This window comes from Coregonus clupeaformis, chromosome 26 (genome assembly GCF_020615455.1).
Source record: "Coregonus clupeaformis isolate EN_2021a chromosome 26, ASM2061545v1, whole genome shotgun sequence".
NCBI lineage: Eukaryota > Metazoa > Chordata > Actinopteri > Salmoniformes > Salmonidae > Coregonus > Coregonus clupeaformis.
The window spans coordinates 43,736,826-43,754,453 of NC_059217.1; the positions used below are offsets into that span (position 1 = coordinate 43,736,826).

Sequence of the window (17,628 nt, forward strand, 5' to 3'; positions counted from 1 at the left end):
TTGGCTCGGGGATTAGAACCAGCGACCTTTCGGTTACTGGCACAACGTTCTTACCCACTAAGCTACCTGCCGCCCTACCTTACAGTGAAATGCTTACTTACAAGCCCTTAACCAACAATGCAGTTTTAAGAAAGAATACCAAAAAAAAATCACACAAAAATAAAATATAAAGCACATTTAACATGCTGGTAGAAATGAGGTAAAACTGATTTAAGTTTCCCTGCATTAAAGTCCCCGGCCACTAGGAGCGCCACCTCTGGATTAGCGTTTTCCTGTTTGCTTATGGCCGTATACAGTTCATTGAGTGCGGTCTTAGTGCCAGCATCGGTTTGTGGTGGTAAATATACAGCTACGAAGAATATAGATGAAAACTCTCTTGGTAGATAGTGTGGTCTACAGCTTTATCATGAGATACTCTACCTCAGGCGAGCAAAACCTTGAGACTTCCTTAGATATCGTGCACCAGCTGTTGTTTACAAATAATATAATCATATAATATAATAATATACTGTAATAATATAATAATACACTGTAATAAATAATAATATACTGTAATAAATAATAATATACTGTAATAATATAATAATATACTGTAATAAATAATAATATACTGTAATAATATAATAATATACTGTAATAATATAATAATATACTGTAATAATATAATAATATACCGTAATAATATAATAATATACTGTAATAATATAATAATATACCGTAATAATATAATAATATACTGTAATAATATAATAATATACTGTAATAAATAATATACTGTAATAATATAATAATATACTGTAATAATATAATAATACACTGTAATAATATAATAATATACTGTAATAAATAATAATATACTGTAATAATATAATAATACACTGTAATAATATAATAATACACTGTAATAATTTAATAATATACGTCCACAGAAGATGGGGATTGTATTTCCATTGGGTATGCAATGTTTTGTAACCGATTGCGAAACCCCTGCTATTTTTCTCCTACTTTGCTACTTTGTCAGTGGTGCATCTACCAATGAATGCTAAGCCAGTCACAGGTGTGTCATCAAAAAACCTTCCCAACTTCTCCACTAGCTCCAGCAAAGGCTCCCATTGGCTGAGGGGGGTCGTAGTCCAATAGTCACACCAGTCTGGCTCTTTAGCTGTGAGAAAAACAAATGTACACTACAATCTGATACTGTTACTATCCAATAGGGTCTCTCGAAGTCCAACACTCACAATCCAAACCTTGATGATGTATGGAGAGAGACAGGTAGTTCCCAATATACAAATATAGAAGTACACCAGGAGTTCCTTTCATTCTAAACTTGTATCCCATCTGATTGTATGGCGCCTTAACACCATATGCTCTACAGGGCCTGTCTGCCTTCCCTCATACAAATATCAGTTCTTCGGCAGACTTTATCTTATCCCTAACGTATATTTCTGAGTAATACTATGTTATGAACTCTGCCTTAGTAGTAGTCATGTTTTCTAAGTACTTATTAGGACACACGTGCGCATAACTAAATAAATACATTTAACCCTCCTATTACATCAAAAGGTGAGTGCATTATTATTATTATTTTCGGGGGAGATCAGCTTAATATTGCAGATAGATTGTAACTTCCATCAATGTAATTGTCTGCATCACTTCCAATCCCCCATGTTTTATATATATATATATATACAGTGAGGGAAAAAAGTATTTGATCCCCTGCTGATTTTGTACGTTTGCCCACTGACAAAGACATGATCAGTCTATCATTTTAATGGTAGGTTTATTTGAACAGTGAGAGACAGAATAACAACAAAAAAATCCAGAAAAACGCATGTCAAAAATGTTATAAATTGATTTGCATTTAAATGAGGGAAATAAGTATTTGACCCCTCTGCAAAACATGATTTAGTACTCAGTGGCAAAACCCTTGTTGGCAATCAAAGAGGTCAGACGTTCCTTGTAGTTGGCCACCAGGTTTGCACACATCTCAGGATGGATTTTGTCCCACTCCTCTTTGCAGATATTCTCCAAGTCATTAAGGTTTCGAGGCTAACGTGTGGCAACTCTAACCTTCAGCTCCCTCCACAGATTTTCTATGGGATTAAGGTCTGGAGACTGGCTAGGCCACTCCAGGACCTTAATGTGCTTCTTCTTGAGCCACTCCTTTGTTGTCTTGGCCGTGTGTTTTGGGTCATTGTCATGCTGGAATACCCATCCACGACCCATTTTCAATGCCCTGGCTGAGGGAAGGAGGTTCTCATCCAAGAATTGACGGTACATGGCCCCGTCCATCGTCCCTTTGATGCTGTGAAGTTGTCCTGTCCCCTTAGCAGAAAAACACCCCCAAAGCATAATGTTTCCACCTCCATGTTTGACGGTGGGGATGTCGTTCTTGGGGTCATAGGCAGCATTCCTCCTCCTCCAAACTCGGCGAGTTGAGTTGATGCCAAAGAGCTCGATTTTGGTCTCATCTGACCACAACACTTTCACCCAGTTCTCCTCTGAATCATTCAGATGTTCATTGGCAAACTTCAGACGGCCCTGTATATGTGCTTTCTTGAGCAGGGGGACCTTGCGGGCGCTGCAGGATTTCAGTCCTTCACGGTGTAGTGTGTTACCAATTGTTTTCTTGGTGACTATGGTCCCAGCTGCCTTGAGATCATTGACAAGATCCTCCCGTGTAGTTCTGGGCTGATTCCTCACCGTTCTCATAATCATTGCAACTCCACAAGGTGAGATCTTTCATGGAGCCCCAGGCCGAAGGAGATTGACAGTTACTTTGTGTTTCTTCCATTTGCGAATAATCGCACCAACTGTTGTCACCTTCTCACCAAGCTGCTTGGCAATGGTCTTGTAGCCCATTCCAGCCTTGTGTAGGTCTACAATCTTGTCCATGACATCCTTGGAGAGCTCTTTGGTCTTGGCCATGGTGGAGAGTTTGGAATCTGATTGATTGATTGCTTCTGTGGACAGGTGTCTTTTATACAGGTAACAAGGTGAGATTAGGAGCACTCCCTTTAAGAGTGTGCTCCTAATCCCAGCTCAATACCTGTATAAAAGACACCTGGGAGCCAGAAATCTTTCTGATTGAGAGGGGGTCAAATACTTATTTCCCTCATTAAAATGCAAATCAATGTATAACATTTTTGACATGCGTTTTTCTGGATTTCTTTGTTGTTATTCTGTCTCTCACTGTTCAAATAAACCTACCATTAAAATGATAGACTGATCATTTCTTTGTCAGTGGTCAAATGCACAAAATCAGCAGGGGATCAAATACTTTTTTCCCCTCACTGTATATATATATATATATATACATATACATACATACACATACATATATAAATATATATATATACACATATATATACACATATACACACATACACATACACAATGCTTAGGCCTCTATTTCCAGTTTATACCTACTATCTACATTTTATGGACACAGTCAATTTTACAATAATTAAATTTTGTTAGTTTTTTCTCCTGAACTTCCTCTACTCTCAACCTCTCCGATCATTTTCATGATGTCCATCCGGTTTGCTTCTATATGCCTGTCACGCCCTGGCTCTTGGGACTCTTATATGTTGAGCCAGGGTGTTAGTTTCTATGTTTAGTGTTCTATGTTCATGTTCTAGTTCATGTGTTTCTATGTTGGCCGGGGTGGTTCCCAATCAGAGGCAGCTGTGGCTCGTTGTCTCTGATTGGGAACCATACTTAGGCAGCCTGTTTTGCACTTGTCATTTGTGGGATCTTGTTCCGGAGAGGTTTGTGTTTGTTAACCTTAGGACTTCACGTATCGTTTTGTTGTTTTGTTGTTCGTGTTTAAAGTACTCATTAAAAGATGTACGCATATCACGCTGCGCCTTGGTCTGCTTCTTACGACGATCGTGACAGTAGATCCCACCAATTAAGGACCAAGCAGCGTGTCCAGGAGCAAACGGCGGAGGTAACGCTAGTGGATGTCCTCCTCGGTTGGGGGAAGATCACCGAGGAGGAGGCCGTCCGCTACCGGAGGGCGATGAGGGAGGATGTCCAGGCAGGAGAGGAGAAGCGGCGCCAACCGGGCCGTCGTCGGACAGGCGAGAGGCAACCCCAATAAAAAAAATTTGGGGGGCACACGGCATGGACGACGGGGCTGCTGGAGGCAGCTACAGGGCGAGTTTGTGGACTAGGAGAGGAGGCCACCAGGTTACGGGGGCCATTGGTCAGGAGGGAGAAGGAGAGTGTGGAGGCACGGTGAGAGGAACTGAGTAGGCAGCAGAGGGAGCGGAGGTTTATGAGGAAACCCAGTCCCGCTCCTCGCACCAAGCAAGTGGTGTGTGTCACCAGTCCGGTCCGGCCCGTTCCTGATTCCCGCACAAGGCCAGTGGTGTGTGTTCCCAGTACGGTCAGGCCCGTTCCTGCTCCCCGCACTAAGTTAGTGGTGCGTGTTCCCAGTACGGCCCAACCCGTTCCTGCTCCCCGCACTAAGTTAGTGGTGCGTGTTCCCAGTACGGCCCAACCCGTTCCTGCTCCCCGCACTAAGTTAGTGGTGCGTGTTCCCAGTACGGCCCAACCCGTTCCTGCTCCCCGCACTAAGTTAGTGGTGCGTGTTCCCAGTCCGGCCCGACCCGTTCCTGTTCCCTCGCACCAAGACAGTGGTGCGCGTCGTCAGCCCGGTCCGGCCCGTCCCTGCTCCCCGCACCAAGCCAGTGGTGCGCGTCGCCAGCCCGGTCCGGCCGGTTCCTGCTCCCCGCACCAAGCCTGTGGTGCGCGTCGCCAGCCCGGCCCGGCCTGTTCCTGCTCCCCGCACCAAGTCAGTGGTGCGCGTCGTCAGTCCGGCACAGCCCGTGCCTGTTCCACCGGTGCCTGGTCAGGTACCGGTCAGCTGCTCCACACCGGAGCCTAAGCAATCCGCTCCACCGATGTCCAGTCCAGCTCCAGCCAGCGGGACCAGGGGCGCTACGGGGGGGTAGCTAGAGAGTGGTGGTCACGCCTGGAGCCGGATCCGCCTCCGAGGCAGAATGCCCACCCGGCCCCTCCCCTGTTGGATTTAGTTGGCGCGGTCGCAGTCCGCGCTTTTGGGGGGGGGGTACTGTCACGCCCTGGCTCTGGGGACTCTTATATGTTGAGCCAGGGTGTTAGTTTCTATGTTTAGTGTTCTATGTTCATGTTCTAGTTCATGTGTTTCTATGTTGGCCGGGGTGGTTCCCAATCAGAGGCAGCTGTGGCTTGTTGTCTCTGATTGGGAACCATACTTAGGCAGCCTGTTTTGCACTTGTCATTTGTGGGATCTTGTTCCGGAGAGGTTTGTGTTTGTTAACCTTAGGACTTCACGTATCGTTTTGTTGTTTTGTTGTTCGTGTTTAAAGTACTCATTAAAAGATGTACGCATATCACGCTGCGCCTTGGTCTGCTTCTTACGACGATCGTGACAATGCCATATCTTTCTAACTGTGCTCTTTCCCAAAAGCTCCCAACATACAACCCATATACTTATTATTATTACTGCATTTACTATAGTCTCTCCCAATTGAACATCCCACACTTGTAATGACATCTCCCCTGCACAGTAAATAGTATGTAGGGCAGTAAGGAAGTGACATGGTGATGATGTTACTCCATGATTGCTTCCAGGTTTTTCCATTTCCAGTGTGGAGATCTGTTCATTTGAGGTGAAAGGTCGCAATAGGCACGGGCAAAGAAGTGTGTGTGTGTGTGGGTGATGGTGTGTACATAAGAGATCAAAGGTCACCAGAGGCAGGGGCAGGAAGACTGTTTATTAGTCACTAATGTCCCAAAGTCACGCAGACACTGCTGTGACTCCAGCCCTACTGCCCAACACTGCTGTGACTCCAGCCCTACTGCCCAACACTGCTGTGACTAAAACCCTACTGCCCAACACTGCTGTGACTCCAGCCCTACTGCCCAACACTGCTGTGACTCCAGCCCTACTGCACGACACTGCTGTGACTCCAGCCCTACTGCACGATACTGCTGTGACTCCAGCCCTACTGCCCAACACTGCTGTGACTCCAGCCCTACTGCCCAACACTGCTGTGACTCCAGCCCTACTGCACAATACTGCTGTGACTCCAGCCCTACTGCACGACACTGCTGTGACTCCAGCCCTACTGCACAACACTGCTGTGACTCCAGCCCTACTGCACAACACTGCTGTGACTCCAGCCCTACTGCCCAACACTGCTGTGACTAAAACCCTACTGCCCAACACTGCTGTGACTCCAGCCCTACTGCCCAACACTGCTGTGACTCAAGCCCTACTGCACAACACTGCTGTGACTCCAGCCCTACTGCACGATACTGCTGTGACTCCAGCCCTACTGCCCAACACTGCTGTGACTCCAGCCCTACTGCCCAACACTGCTGTGACTCCAGCCCTACTGCACAACACTGCTGTGACTCCAGCCCTACTGCCCGACACTGCTGTGACTCCAGCCCTACTGCACGACACTGCTGTGACTCCAGCCCTACTGCCCAACACTGCTGTGACTCCAGCCCTACTGCCCAACACTGCTGTGACTAAATCCCTACTGCCCGACACTGCTGACTCCAGCCCTACTGCACGATACTGCTGTGACTCCAGCCCTACTGCACGACACTGCTGTGACTCCAGCCCTACTGCCCAACACTGCTGTGACTCCAGCCCTACTGCCCAACACTGCTGTGACTCCAGCCCTACTGCCCAACACTGCTGTGACTAAATCCCTACTGCCCAACACTGCTGTGACTTCATACCTACTGCCCAACACTGCTGTGACTCCAACCCTACTGCACGACACTGCTGTGTCTCCAACCCTACTGCACGACACTGCTGTGACTCCAGCCCTACTGCACGACACTGCTGTGACTCCATCCCTACTGCACGATACTGCTGTGACTCCAGCCCTACTGCCCAACACTGCTGTGACTCCAGCCCTACTGCCCAACACTGCTGTGACTCCAGCCCTACTGCCCGACACTGCTGTGACTCCAGCACTATTGCACGACACTTCTGTGACTCCATCCCTACTGCATGACACTGCTGTGACTAAATCCCTACTGCCCAACACTGCTGTGACTCCATCCCTACTGCACGACACTGCTGTGTCTCCAACCCTACTGCACGACACTGCTGTGACTCCAGCCCTACTGCACGACACTGCTGTGACTCCAGCCCTACTGCACGATACTGCTGTGACTCCAGCCCTACTGCACAACACTGCTGTGACTCCAGCCCTACTGCCCAACACTGCTGTGACTCCAGCCCTACTGCCCGACACTGCTGTGACTCCAGCACTATTGCACGACACTTCTGTGACTCCCTCCCTACTGCATGACACTGCTGTGACTAAATCCCTACTGCCCAACACTGCTGTGACTCCAGCCCTACTGCACGACACTGCTGTGACTCCAGCCCTACAACACGACACTGCTGTGACTCCAGCCCTACTGCCCGACACTTCTGTGACTCCATCCCTACTGCACGACACTGCTGTGACTAAATCCCTACTGCCCAACACTGCTGTGACTCCAGCCCTACTGCCCAACACTGCTGTGACTCCAGCCCTACTGCCCGACACTGCTGTGACTCCAGCACTATTGCACAACACTTCTGTGACTCCCACCCTACTGCACGACACTGCTGTGACTAAATCCCTACTGCCCAACACTGCTGTGACTCCAGTCCTACTACACGACACTGCTGTGACTCCAGCCCTACTGCACAACACTGCTGTGTATCCAGCCCTACTGCCCGACACTGCTGTGACTCCACCCCTACTGCACGACACTGCTGTGACTCCAGCTCTACTGCACGACACTGCTGTGACTCTATCCCTACTGCACGATACTGCTGTGACTCCATCCCTACTGCACGACACTGCTGTGACTCTATCCCTACTGCACGATACTGCTGTGACTCCAGCCCTACTGCACGACACTGCTGTGACTCCATCCCTACTGCACGACACTACTGTGACTCTAACCCTACTGCACGACACTGCTGTGACTCCAGCCCTACTGCCCAACACTGCTGTGACTCCAGCCCTACTGCCCGACACTGCTGTGACTCCAGCACTATTGCACGACACTGCTGTGACACCAGCCCTACTGCCCGACACTTCTGTGACTCCCTCCCTACTGCCCAACACTGCTGTGACTCCATCCCTACTGCACGACACTGCTGTGACTCCAGCTCTACTGCAAGACAGGGACGTATTCATTAGGGCACGCAAATGGAAAACATTCTAAAACGTTTTGTAACAGAAAACGAAATGAGCATTTCTGATTGGACAAATACAAGTAGTTCCCTCCATTTCAATCAGTTTTCCCTCCCCATTATGTGCCTAATGAACTCGACCAAGGTCAAAATACTCCAGTGAACACACTCATACCTACTTACTAAAAACAACATGCCTCTCTGACACAGTACAAAATTGCACTCAAATAAATACATTGGCTAAAAAGTACATTCTAGTCTACACCTTTCTGTCTGCCCAGCCTCGGATATGCTTTAAAGGTGCATCTTGTAGTCGAAGTGGAGGCTGTTTTTTTACACTCCATGGATTACATAAATACATAGTCTCCTATGTAATTCTCTTATGTTTTATCTTATAACCTCTGAAATACATGATTAGGTTTCAAGTACTATACAATATTTATAAAACACATCCCCACATGGAACATTATAATATTTATAGAACACATCCCCACATGGAACATTACAATCTTTATAGAACACATCCCCACATGGAACATTACAATATTTATAGAACACATCCCCACATGGAACATTACAATATTTATAGAACACATCCCCACATGGAACATTACAATATTTATAGAACACATCCCACATGGAACATTACAATATTTATAGAACACATCCCCACATGGAACATAACAATCTTTATAGAACCCATCTCCACATGGAACATTACAATATTTATAGAACACATCCCACATGGAACATTACAATATTTATAGAACACATCTCCACATGGAACATAACAATCTTTATAGAACCCATCTCCACATGGAACATTAAGGGCAAGTGAACCGCAACGACATTCAATGTCAGCCTCTCTCTCTCTCTCTCTCTCTCTCTCTCTCTCTCTCTCTCATCTCTCTCTCTCATCTCTCTCTCTCTCTCTCTCTCTCTTCACTGCTTTCTCTCCGTTCACTTCCAAAGTTCCACTCCATCCAACACATCCATGCAACAGTGTCACAGACAATGGCTTTACAATTCAGTCAATATCTAGTATTACATGACATGACATGACATGACATGACATTACATGACGCACCTGTCATGGCTTATCAGGTGGAGAAGCTACCAACTACCTTGAGACAGTCCTAGCCACTTGTTAAGTCACACACATAATGGTGAATAAACTCACACAGACACACACACATACACAGACACTTTCACTTCTTGACTTGACAACCTCACCTGACACACACAGTACCATGCTTTCAGTTGGCATGACAAGACAGCTATAATTCTAGCACAACATCTCACAATTCTGACAGAAATGTTAAACCTCTTGATAATAATGTCCATTGAAATGGTTTCTATTTTTCCTTAGTGTACAGGAGCGGTTAGGTCTTAGTGACCATGCTCGGTAAACATTGCAAGTTGGGCTACGGTGGCCAATGATTGACCAGGTCAGGTTGAGTTCCTGATCGGAACGCCTTCTAATCTTCAATCTTTCTTCAGCCTCTCTTGTAGCAACTCTCCTACTGGGTGCAGTCTATTCCTGTTGAAACAGGCTCTGTGTCTGACAACAGGCTCTGTCTCTGAAATCCTGGACGCGGAAGTGTCTGATCAGTCGACTGGAATCGTAAAGTTCCTTGGCAGCATCCAAGTAAAACAAGGACATTGAGGTCAAAGGTCAGGTGAACTCGGTTGGCACTGCCCCATTGACACCTACTCTGTAGTCGTCTACTTCCAATCCTCCTCTATCCTCTTCCTTCCATTCCAGTCTTTTGTCTGTGGAGTCCATAGTCTTTCTAGGGAACGACAAAATGATTATTTGTCTCTCTGGCACCCCCTATTGGGCTTTCAATTTAAGTGCAGTTTTCGCTTCAGGTCTTCATTGTCTTCTCATTGAACCTACAGGGTGGGACAGAGTGAACAGGTAAACAAACGGAGTCTCCGTTTTGCCCAATGGCCAGGAGAACCTCCGTGACTGACAGACCATCTGCCCAATGGGGAAGCAGCATGCAGCAAGTGTTACCTGGGAAGAGACAAACATGCACGTTGGCATAGCAACAACACTATCTCCTCTCGAAGTGGGAAAGCAATGTTTTATTTAATAAAATATGACTATACAGAAAACATGACTTATCAAAGGATTCAGCCCTGTGTTGAGATGGGAAATGAGCTCAAAGCATTCAGCCCTGTGTTGAGATGGGAAATTAGCTCAAAGGGACTGGGGGACAAAGGTGAGGGTTCATGGGTCAAAAATGAGAAGTGTGTATGTGTGTGTGAGAGAGTGCAGATGCACACTCACATCTCTCTTGTGTGTGTGTGTGTGTGTATGTGTGTGTCCCTCACCTCTCTCTCATGGGCATTGTGGGGTGTGTGTTGAGGAAGGACAGCTGCTGCTCCAGACAACACACACGGAAGGCCAGGTAACAGGAGGACACGAGGAGCAGGACAATACTGAAGGAGACAGACCACATTGTTTACAACATTCTCCAAAGTGGGGTCCGCAGAGGTCCTTCAAAATATACATAATATTACTAACAACAACAGATTAAACTCATTTTGGCCTAGGGGTGGAATAAGTTTAGAGGGTCTAATAATATACAGTGTAATATTATTCATTTACAATTTATGTTCGTAACCCTGGGCAACATGGACCTGGGAGGCTCACAGGTACCAGTAGTGGCTGAGATTGTTTGTTGTTGTAGCAGCTTCAAAGCTAATTGTCCTTTACTCCACCAATTATCCTTTTTTCAACTCAATACTTCTCGTATCTCCCCTCTGCCTCATGGAAAAATGTGTAGAATTGCAGGATATTAGCTTTGAAGCTGAAACAACAACAAAAATCTCAGCCACATGACAAAATCTATAGAATTGCAGGAAATTAGCTTGAAAAGCGCAACATTTTCTTTCCGTTGCCAGGAGGCGAGCCTTTAAAATATTCCTTCCCAGGGCCGGAGACTTGGTTTGTCCGGCCCATGCACTGCTGATGTCATAGTAAAACTCCATGTATGCTATTTTTATCTCACTCAAGTTGTGTTCTGACTATTCAACAGATCAGCAGTGTAATGCCATTAATAAGAAATACAAATGTCTACATTTAAACACATGTAATATGTCAGTGTAATATGAAAGTGTCAGAATAACAATGACCAGAAGGTGGCAGTATGACAGTAAGTGTATAATACAATGAGAGATGCCTTAGCCGAGCGTTTTCCAAACCTGGTCCTCGGGACCCCAAGGGGTGCACGTCTACTTAGTTTTTGCCCTCGGCACTACTAAAGCCAATTCAAATAACCAACTAATCATCAAGCATTGATTATTTGAATCTGCTGTGTGGCGCTGGGGCAAACACCAAAACGTGCACCCATTGGGGTCCCCAGGACCGAGTTTGATAAAACACTGCGGCACGCCACGAGAGTACAAACAGATCTGGGACCAGGTTAGTCCGTCCCGTACTCACAGCAGGATGAAGAACTTGAGCAGCTGGTACTCCATGTGCCCCAGCTCTGGTGCCGGCCGTGTCAGGAGGACCTGCTCTGTCTCCAGACCCCGCTCTGCACACAACACAGCGCAGCAGATGTTATAGACGGTGCAGACTATCTCCTAACAGTAACAACAACACAAATTATCAACAACAAAAAAACTAAAATCAACAAATCTAAAAGAATGTCAGAACGAATCCAATTAAAACAACCCAAATAACACTGTATAAGTAATCCAAATGCAAACTATGCTGCGTATTTACACCATAAAGATATACTAAGAATGATATGTACAGCAGTAGATATATTAGGTGAATTATGTCAAGAATCCAGTATATAAATAAATAACTGGTGTATAAACAGTGTAACATGGTGTGTATAAACAGTGTAACAAAATGCAATGTACAGTAGTATATATATTAGTATGAGCTATGTGAGAATACTGTATATAAATACACAGTATACAACAAATGTGAAGTGTCCAGTGTTTAATGTCTCTGTACATGGGACAGCAGCGTTGGCTTTGAGTGTGTGGTTGTATGTGTGTGCAGGAGTCACATTCAACACAAGAGAGAGGAATCCTAATAGTCATAATACCCATAAAACCTAGCGGTCAAACAGGGCAAATGGTTCCAATCATTTCTCCCATAGGGTATTTTAGAGAACACTTAAAATAAGGGCTGTGTTTCATGTAGGCTTAACCTGGCATGACGTTTTGAAAACGGTGTAAATTTCTCTAGGACAAGGTGACTTTTATCAATATATTCACCTGTATTTACCCCCCAAAAATGAAATGCTAATTAACGGCTAATGTGGCTATCATAAAAAACTATAAATGCCATGATGATCTGGACGAGACTGCCAAATCTCTGGATTAACTATCTAGTATGAAAAAAATATATGTATGTACTCACTAACTGTAAGTCGCTCTGGATAAGAGCATCTGCTAAATTACTAAAATGTAAAAAATGTAGTCTTGCATGATGTCTACTTTAATGCTAATTAGCATTTTTGAATCTGAGAGTAAATAGAGCCTAATATATTGGTAAAAATCACCTTGTCCGAGAGAGAGTTACAAAACATCACACCAGGGTAAGCCTACACAAAACACAGCCCTTATTTTATGTGTTTTTAAAATCCCCTATTGGAAAAATGAATGGTGGAAAAACGATTGGAACCATTTCCCTGTTTGACCGCTAGGTTTTATGGGTATTATGACACCTCCACTGTGGGGCTCTATTAGTGTCAGCACTGAGCTATTCTGTCTCTATAGACAACACAACACAAGAGAGAGGAATGCTAATTAGCGTTAGCACTGAGCTATTCTGTATCTATAGACAAGACAGAGGATTGCTAATTAGCGTTAGCACTGAGCTATTCTGTCTCTATAGACAACACAACACAAGAGAGAGGAATGCTAATTAGCGTTAGCACTGAGCTATTCTGTATCTATAGACAAGAGAGAGGATTGCTAATTAGCGTTAGCACTTAGCTATTCTGTCTCTATACACAACGCAGCAGAGCAGAATGGCATTAGTGTTAGCATTGAGCTATTCTTTCACTATAGACTACACAGTCAACACAGCACTGAGTATGTGAATGGCTAACAGCTAACTCCAGCTAAGCTCCACTGTCTGTCTCCTATCCCTCTTCTGACACCAGTGCAGAAGGAATTGAACTTGAAGTCAGACCCTTCGGAGAAACTTCAACACGTGAGATCCACTTACAACCTTACTTTGATTAACCTACACAAGGCCCTTTAAACCACAATCATTACTTTAAGTGGTGCTTCCACATAGAAAGTAAAAATCCCATTCTTACAGAAGATCATGCGGTTGTTGCTGAAACAAGCAACAACCGATGCAGCAGACAGAGGAATACAATGAATAGAACGGGCTTGTGTAGCACATTGGGGGAAAATCACAGTACATATTCGTTCTTGATGTTCTGGTGCCGTTTGGGCACTTTAAAGTGTAGATTGGGGACTTACTTTACAGTTTTTCTGGGTGGTTTATTTTAGCTTAATGACTGTGATTTTGTATTTTTATTATGTGTATATATGTGTATGTATGTATATACAGTACCAGTCAAAATTTTGGACACACCTACTCATTCAAGGGTTTTTCTTTATTTTTTACTATTTTCTACATGTAGAATAATAGTGAAGACATCAAAACTATGAAATAACACATATGGAATCATGTAGTAACCATAAAAGCGTTAAACAAATATTTGAGATTCTTCAAAGTAGCCACCCTTTGCCTTGATGACAGCTTTGCATATTCCTGGTATTCTCTCAACCAGCTTCATGAGGTAGTCACCTGGAATGCATTTCAATTAACAGGTGTGCCTTGTTAAAAGTTAATTTGTGGAATTTATTTCCTTCTTAATGCGTTTGAGCCAATTAGTTGTGTTGTGACAAGGTAGGGGTGTTATACAGAAGATAGCCCTATTTGGTAAAAGACCAAGTCCATATTATGGCAAGAACAGCTCAAATAAGCAAAGAGAAACGACAGTCCATCATTACTTTAAGACGTGAAGGTTAGTCAATATGGAACATTTCAAGAACTTTGAAATTTTCTTCAAGTGCAGTCGCAAAAACCATCAAGCGCTATGATGAAACTGGCTTTCATGAGGACCGCCACAGGAAAGGAAGACCCAGAGTTACCTCTGCTGCAGAGGATAAGTTCATTAGAGTTACCAGCCTCAGATTGCAGCCCAAATAAATGCTTCACAGAGTTCAAGTAACAGACACATCTCAACATCAACTGTTCAGAGGAGACTGCAAGAATCAGGCCTTCATGGTCGAATTGCTGCAAAGAAACCACTTCTAAAGGACACCAATAAGAAGAAGAGACTTATAAATAAATAAATATGCCATTTAGCAGACGCTTTTATCCAAAGCGACTTACAGTCATGCGTGCATACATTTTTACGTATGGGTGGTCCCGGGGATCGAACCCACTACCCTGGCGTTACAAGCGCCGTGCTCTACCAGCTGAGCTACAGAGGACCACTGACTTGCTTGGGCCAAGAAACATGAGCAATGGACATTAGACTGGTGGAAATTTGAGATTTTTGATTCCAACCGCCGTGTCTTTGTGAGACGCGGTGTGGGTGAAAGGATGATCTCCGCATGTGTATTTCCCACCGTAAAGCATGGAGGAGGTGTTATGGTGTGCGGGTGCTTTGCTGGTAACACTGTCTGTGATTTATTTAGAATTCAAGGCACACTTAACCAGCATGGCTACCACAGCATTCTGCAGCAATACGCCATCCCATCTGGTTTGGGCTTAGTGGGACTATCATTTGTTTTTCAAAAGGACAATGACCCAACACACCTCCAGGCTGTGTAAGGGCTATTTTACCAAGAAGAAGATTGATGGAGTGCTGCATCAGATGACCTGGCCTCCACAATCCCCCGACCTCCACCAAATTGAGATGGTTTGGGATGAGTCGGACCGCAGAGTGAAGGAAAAGCAGCCAATAAGTGCTCAGCATATGTGGGAACTGCTTCAAGACTGTTGGAAAAGCATTCCAGGTGAAGCTGGTTGAGAGAATGCCAAGAGTGTGCAAAGCTGTCATCAATGCAAAGGGTGGTTATTAGAAGAATCTCAAATATAAAATATATTTTGATTTGTTTAACACTTTTTTGGTTACTACATGATTCCATATGTGTTATTTCATAGTTTTGATGTCTTCACTATTATTCTACAATGTAGAAAATAGTACAAATAAAGAAAAACCCTTGAATGAGTAGGTGTGTCCAAACTTTTGACCGGTAGTGTATATATATTGATGGGTACACTTCCTGCTTTGGTCCTATGCGTACACTCGCAATGACCGCCAGTCCACACATTATGCCATCATTGACTTGAATGGAGACGCCCGTTCTATTCAATCTATGTATATGGTAGCACATGCAGTCAGGAGAAGAGGACAGGAGAAAATGTGCGTCAAAAAATAAACGGTTATCACGGAGACCGCGGTCATTTTGCTGGCCAATTACCAACATCCAAAATTCCATAACCGTCACAGCCCTAGTCACGCTATGGAAAACGTTTCATAATGTTTCGCAATGGCAAACGAAAATGAGTGTTTCTTTTTGGAGTCCAGGTAGTCCCTCTCTCTCAGTCTATTTTCTTCCATTTCCATTTAGTGCCTAATGAACAGAACCCTGCTGAAAACTCCACGCAGCTGGGCTTGTAATGATCTGAGAGGAAGAACAGTTAGTGTTTTTCCCGCCGCCCTGAGAGCAGCTCTCATACTTCTACAGTCTGTACAACTCACTTTAAAAACATTAAAAAACATTTAAAAAAGTCAAACTCTAAACAAAGATCAACTGAGTTCAGGTAGTTTAAGAAGGTGAGGAATAGACTATCAGCTGGGTAATTAGCAGCAATAGATCCCCACTTATCAGTGTGTGACTTTTGGCCCAGAAGGTGACTCCAATGGCTACATTAGCACACAGCTATGAAGTGGAGGAAGGAAGAGATATCAACCATTCAACCAATAAGTTATTAGTCCTCTTCAGTGTCAAGCATTACCGGTATATCAGTGTCACGAGAGACTACGTCAGGCATAGAGAACCCAAACAGAGCCTAGCCGAGCTAACCTGTTAGCCTGTTTCTGTTTTAGCCACCATGTCGTTGCCAAGGTAATATTGTTGGATAACAGTCAATCAGGCAGCCAACTAAGCTATGTCTATTCTGAGCATGTGCAGGAGGTGAGAGGGAAAGAAACATGACAGGCTGTGAGAGGGCTGACAGTGATGGATGAAAGGTTGCCACAGAGCTTGCCTCTAACCACAGATCTAGGATCAGATATCCATAACCCCAATCCTAACCTGGGCCATAAAGGGGGTGAAAATATCTGACCTTGGAGCAATGGTTAGGTTATTGTCCGCAACGATTTAGGCTTTGACCTCAGTCCTGACAGAGGTCCTAACATGTCCACCACTTGAAACTCAGCCCTGACAGAGGTCGTAACATGCCCACCATTTGAAACTCAGCCCTGACAGAGGTCGAAACATGTCCACCATTTGAAACTCAGCCCTGACAGAGGTCAAAACATGTCCACCATTTGAAACTCAGCCCTGACAGAGGTCGTAACATGTCCACCATTTGAAACTCAGCCCTGACAGACATCGTAACATGTCCACCATTTAAAACTCAGCCCTGACAGAGGTCCTAACATGTCCACCATTTAAAACTCAGCCCTGACAGAGGTCCTAACATGTCCACCATTTGAACTACCTTTCACCACACCAGGTGATAGTAACAATGGCATCTAGGATTTGACAACAGCAATCCCCCGGTTGCCAGCTCACTTCCCTCCAGATTTTCCCCATAATCCCCGGGATTCAAAGTTTTGAACTGGCAACCCTCCTACCTCTCTAACCTCTAGGGGTGAGCAACACTCAAGGCTTGAGAGCCACATCAGGATTTTTTAAATCAACGGTCTTACAGATATTTTGGCGTACTGAGTTGTCCGTCAAAATCAATTTTCGGTCCGGAAAAGGTGAAGTTATTTCAAAATATAAATATATAGTTTTTATATTTAATTTTTATTTGTATTATTATATTTAATATTTAATATAATTTCTAGATACTTTCTGACAGGTTTTAGACGTTCAAGTGTAGCCTGGAGTCGTTTTTTTATCCAAAATAATAATTAGCCATCCAGGAAATGACTAGCTGTCGCCCTTTGATGATTAATGATAGAGCGGGGCTGACCTCTGACCTTACCCTTTAATGTCAGTGGAACCTCCGTAGGTAGGTAGGGGATGTCCACTGCGCTCCGACTGCTGGTGGAGTTACCCAGGAGATCCGGAAGAGAGGAGGACATGGACGGAATAGACGGCTTTCTCCTCCACTTCAACACCGGAGGGAAGTCATTGACCACGGGGAACTCATCCTGAATGAGGGAGGAGAGGAGAGAGGAGAG

The 17,628-nt window shown here is 44.6% G+C and overlaps 2 protein-coding genes across 4 annotated transcripts in view; one reads left to right on the forward strand and one right to left on the reverse strand.

The window, feature by feature from the left end:
• Positions 1 to 5,777: 5,777 nt before the first annotated feature.
• LOC121540106 (ice-structuring glycoprotein-like) lies at positions 5,778 to 8,238 on the forward strand. The gene is made up of 2 exons (XM_045207638.1): positions 5,778 to 6,582; positions 6,683 to 8,238. Exons 1-2 carry the CDS (start codon positions 5,778 to 5,780, stop codon positions 8,236 to 8,238), a joined length of 2,361 nt encoding a protein of 786 aa, XP_045063573.1.
• A 429-nt stretch (positions 8,239 to 8,667) lies between these two features.
• Positions 8,668 to 17,628, reverse strand: part of LOC121540802 (GRAM domain-containing protein 2A-like) — a 111,151-nt gene continuing 102,190 nt past the window's right edge. For 2 of the 3 annotated variants that reach the window (XM_041849907.2, XM_041849909.2), the window contains exons 9-12: positions 17,430 to 17,598; positions 11,661 to 11,754; positions 10,547 to 10,654; positions 8,668 to 10,102 (exon numbers count right to left, since the gene is read on the reverse strand). In XM_041849907.2, coding sequence (XP_041705841.1) covers positions 10,075 to 10,102; positions 10,547 to 10,654; positions 11,661 to 11,754; positions 17,430 to 17,598 — 399 coding nt within the window. In that variant the 3' untranslated portion in view covers positions 8,668 to 10,074. Of the gene's footprint in view, positions 10,227 to 10,546; positions 10,655 to 11,660; positions 11,755 to 17,429; positions 17,599 to 17,628 lie in introns of all 3 variants that reach the window. The other variant, XM_041849908.2, reaches the window with a different exon arrangement.

Coding starts and splice junctions, on each gene's coding strand:
- LOC121540106 (XM_045207638.1), top strand. CDS start 5,778: ATGTCCCAAAGTCACGCAGACACTGCTGTGACTCCAGCCCTACTGCCC. Junction 6,583..6,682: donor CCCTACTGCACGATACTGCT/GTGACTCCAGCC, acceptor CTGTGACTCCAG/CCCTACTGCCCAACACTGCT.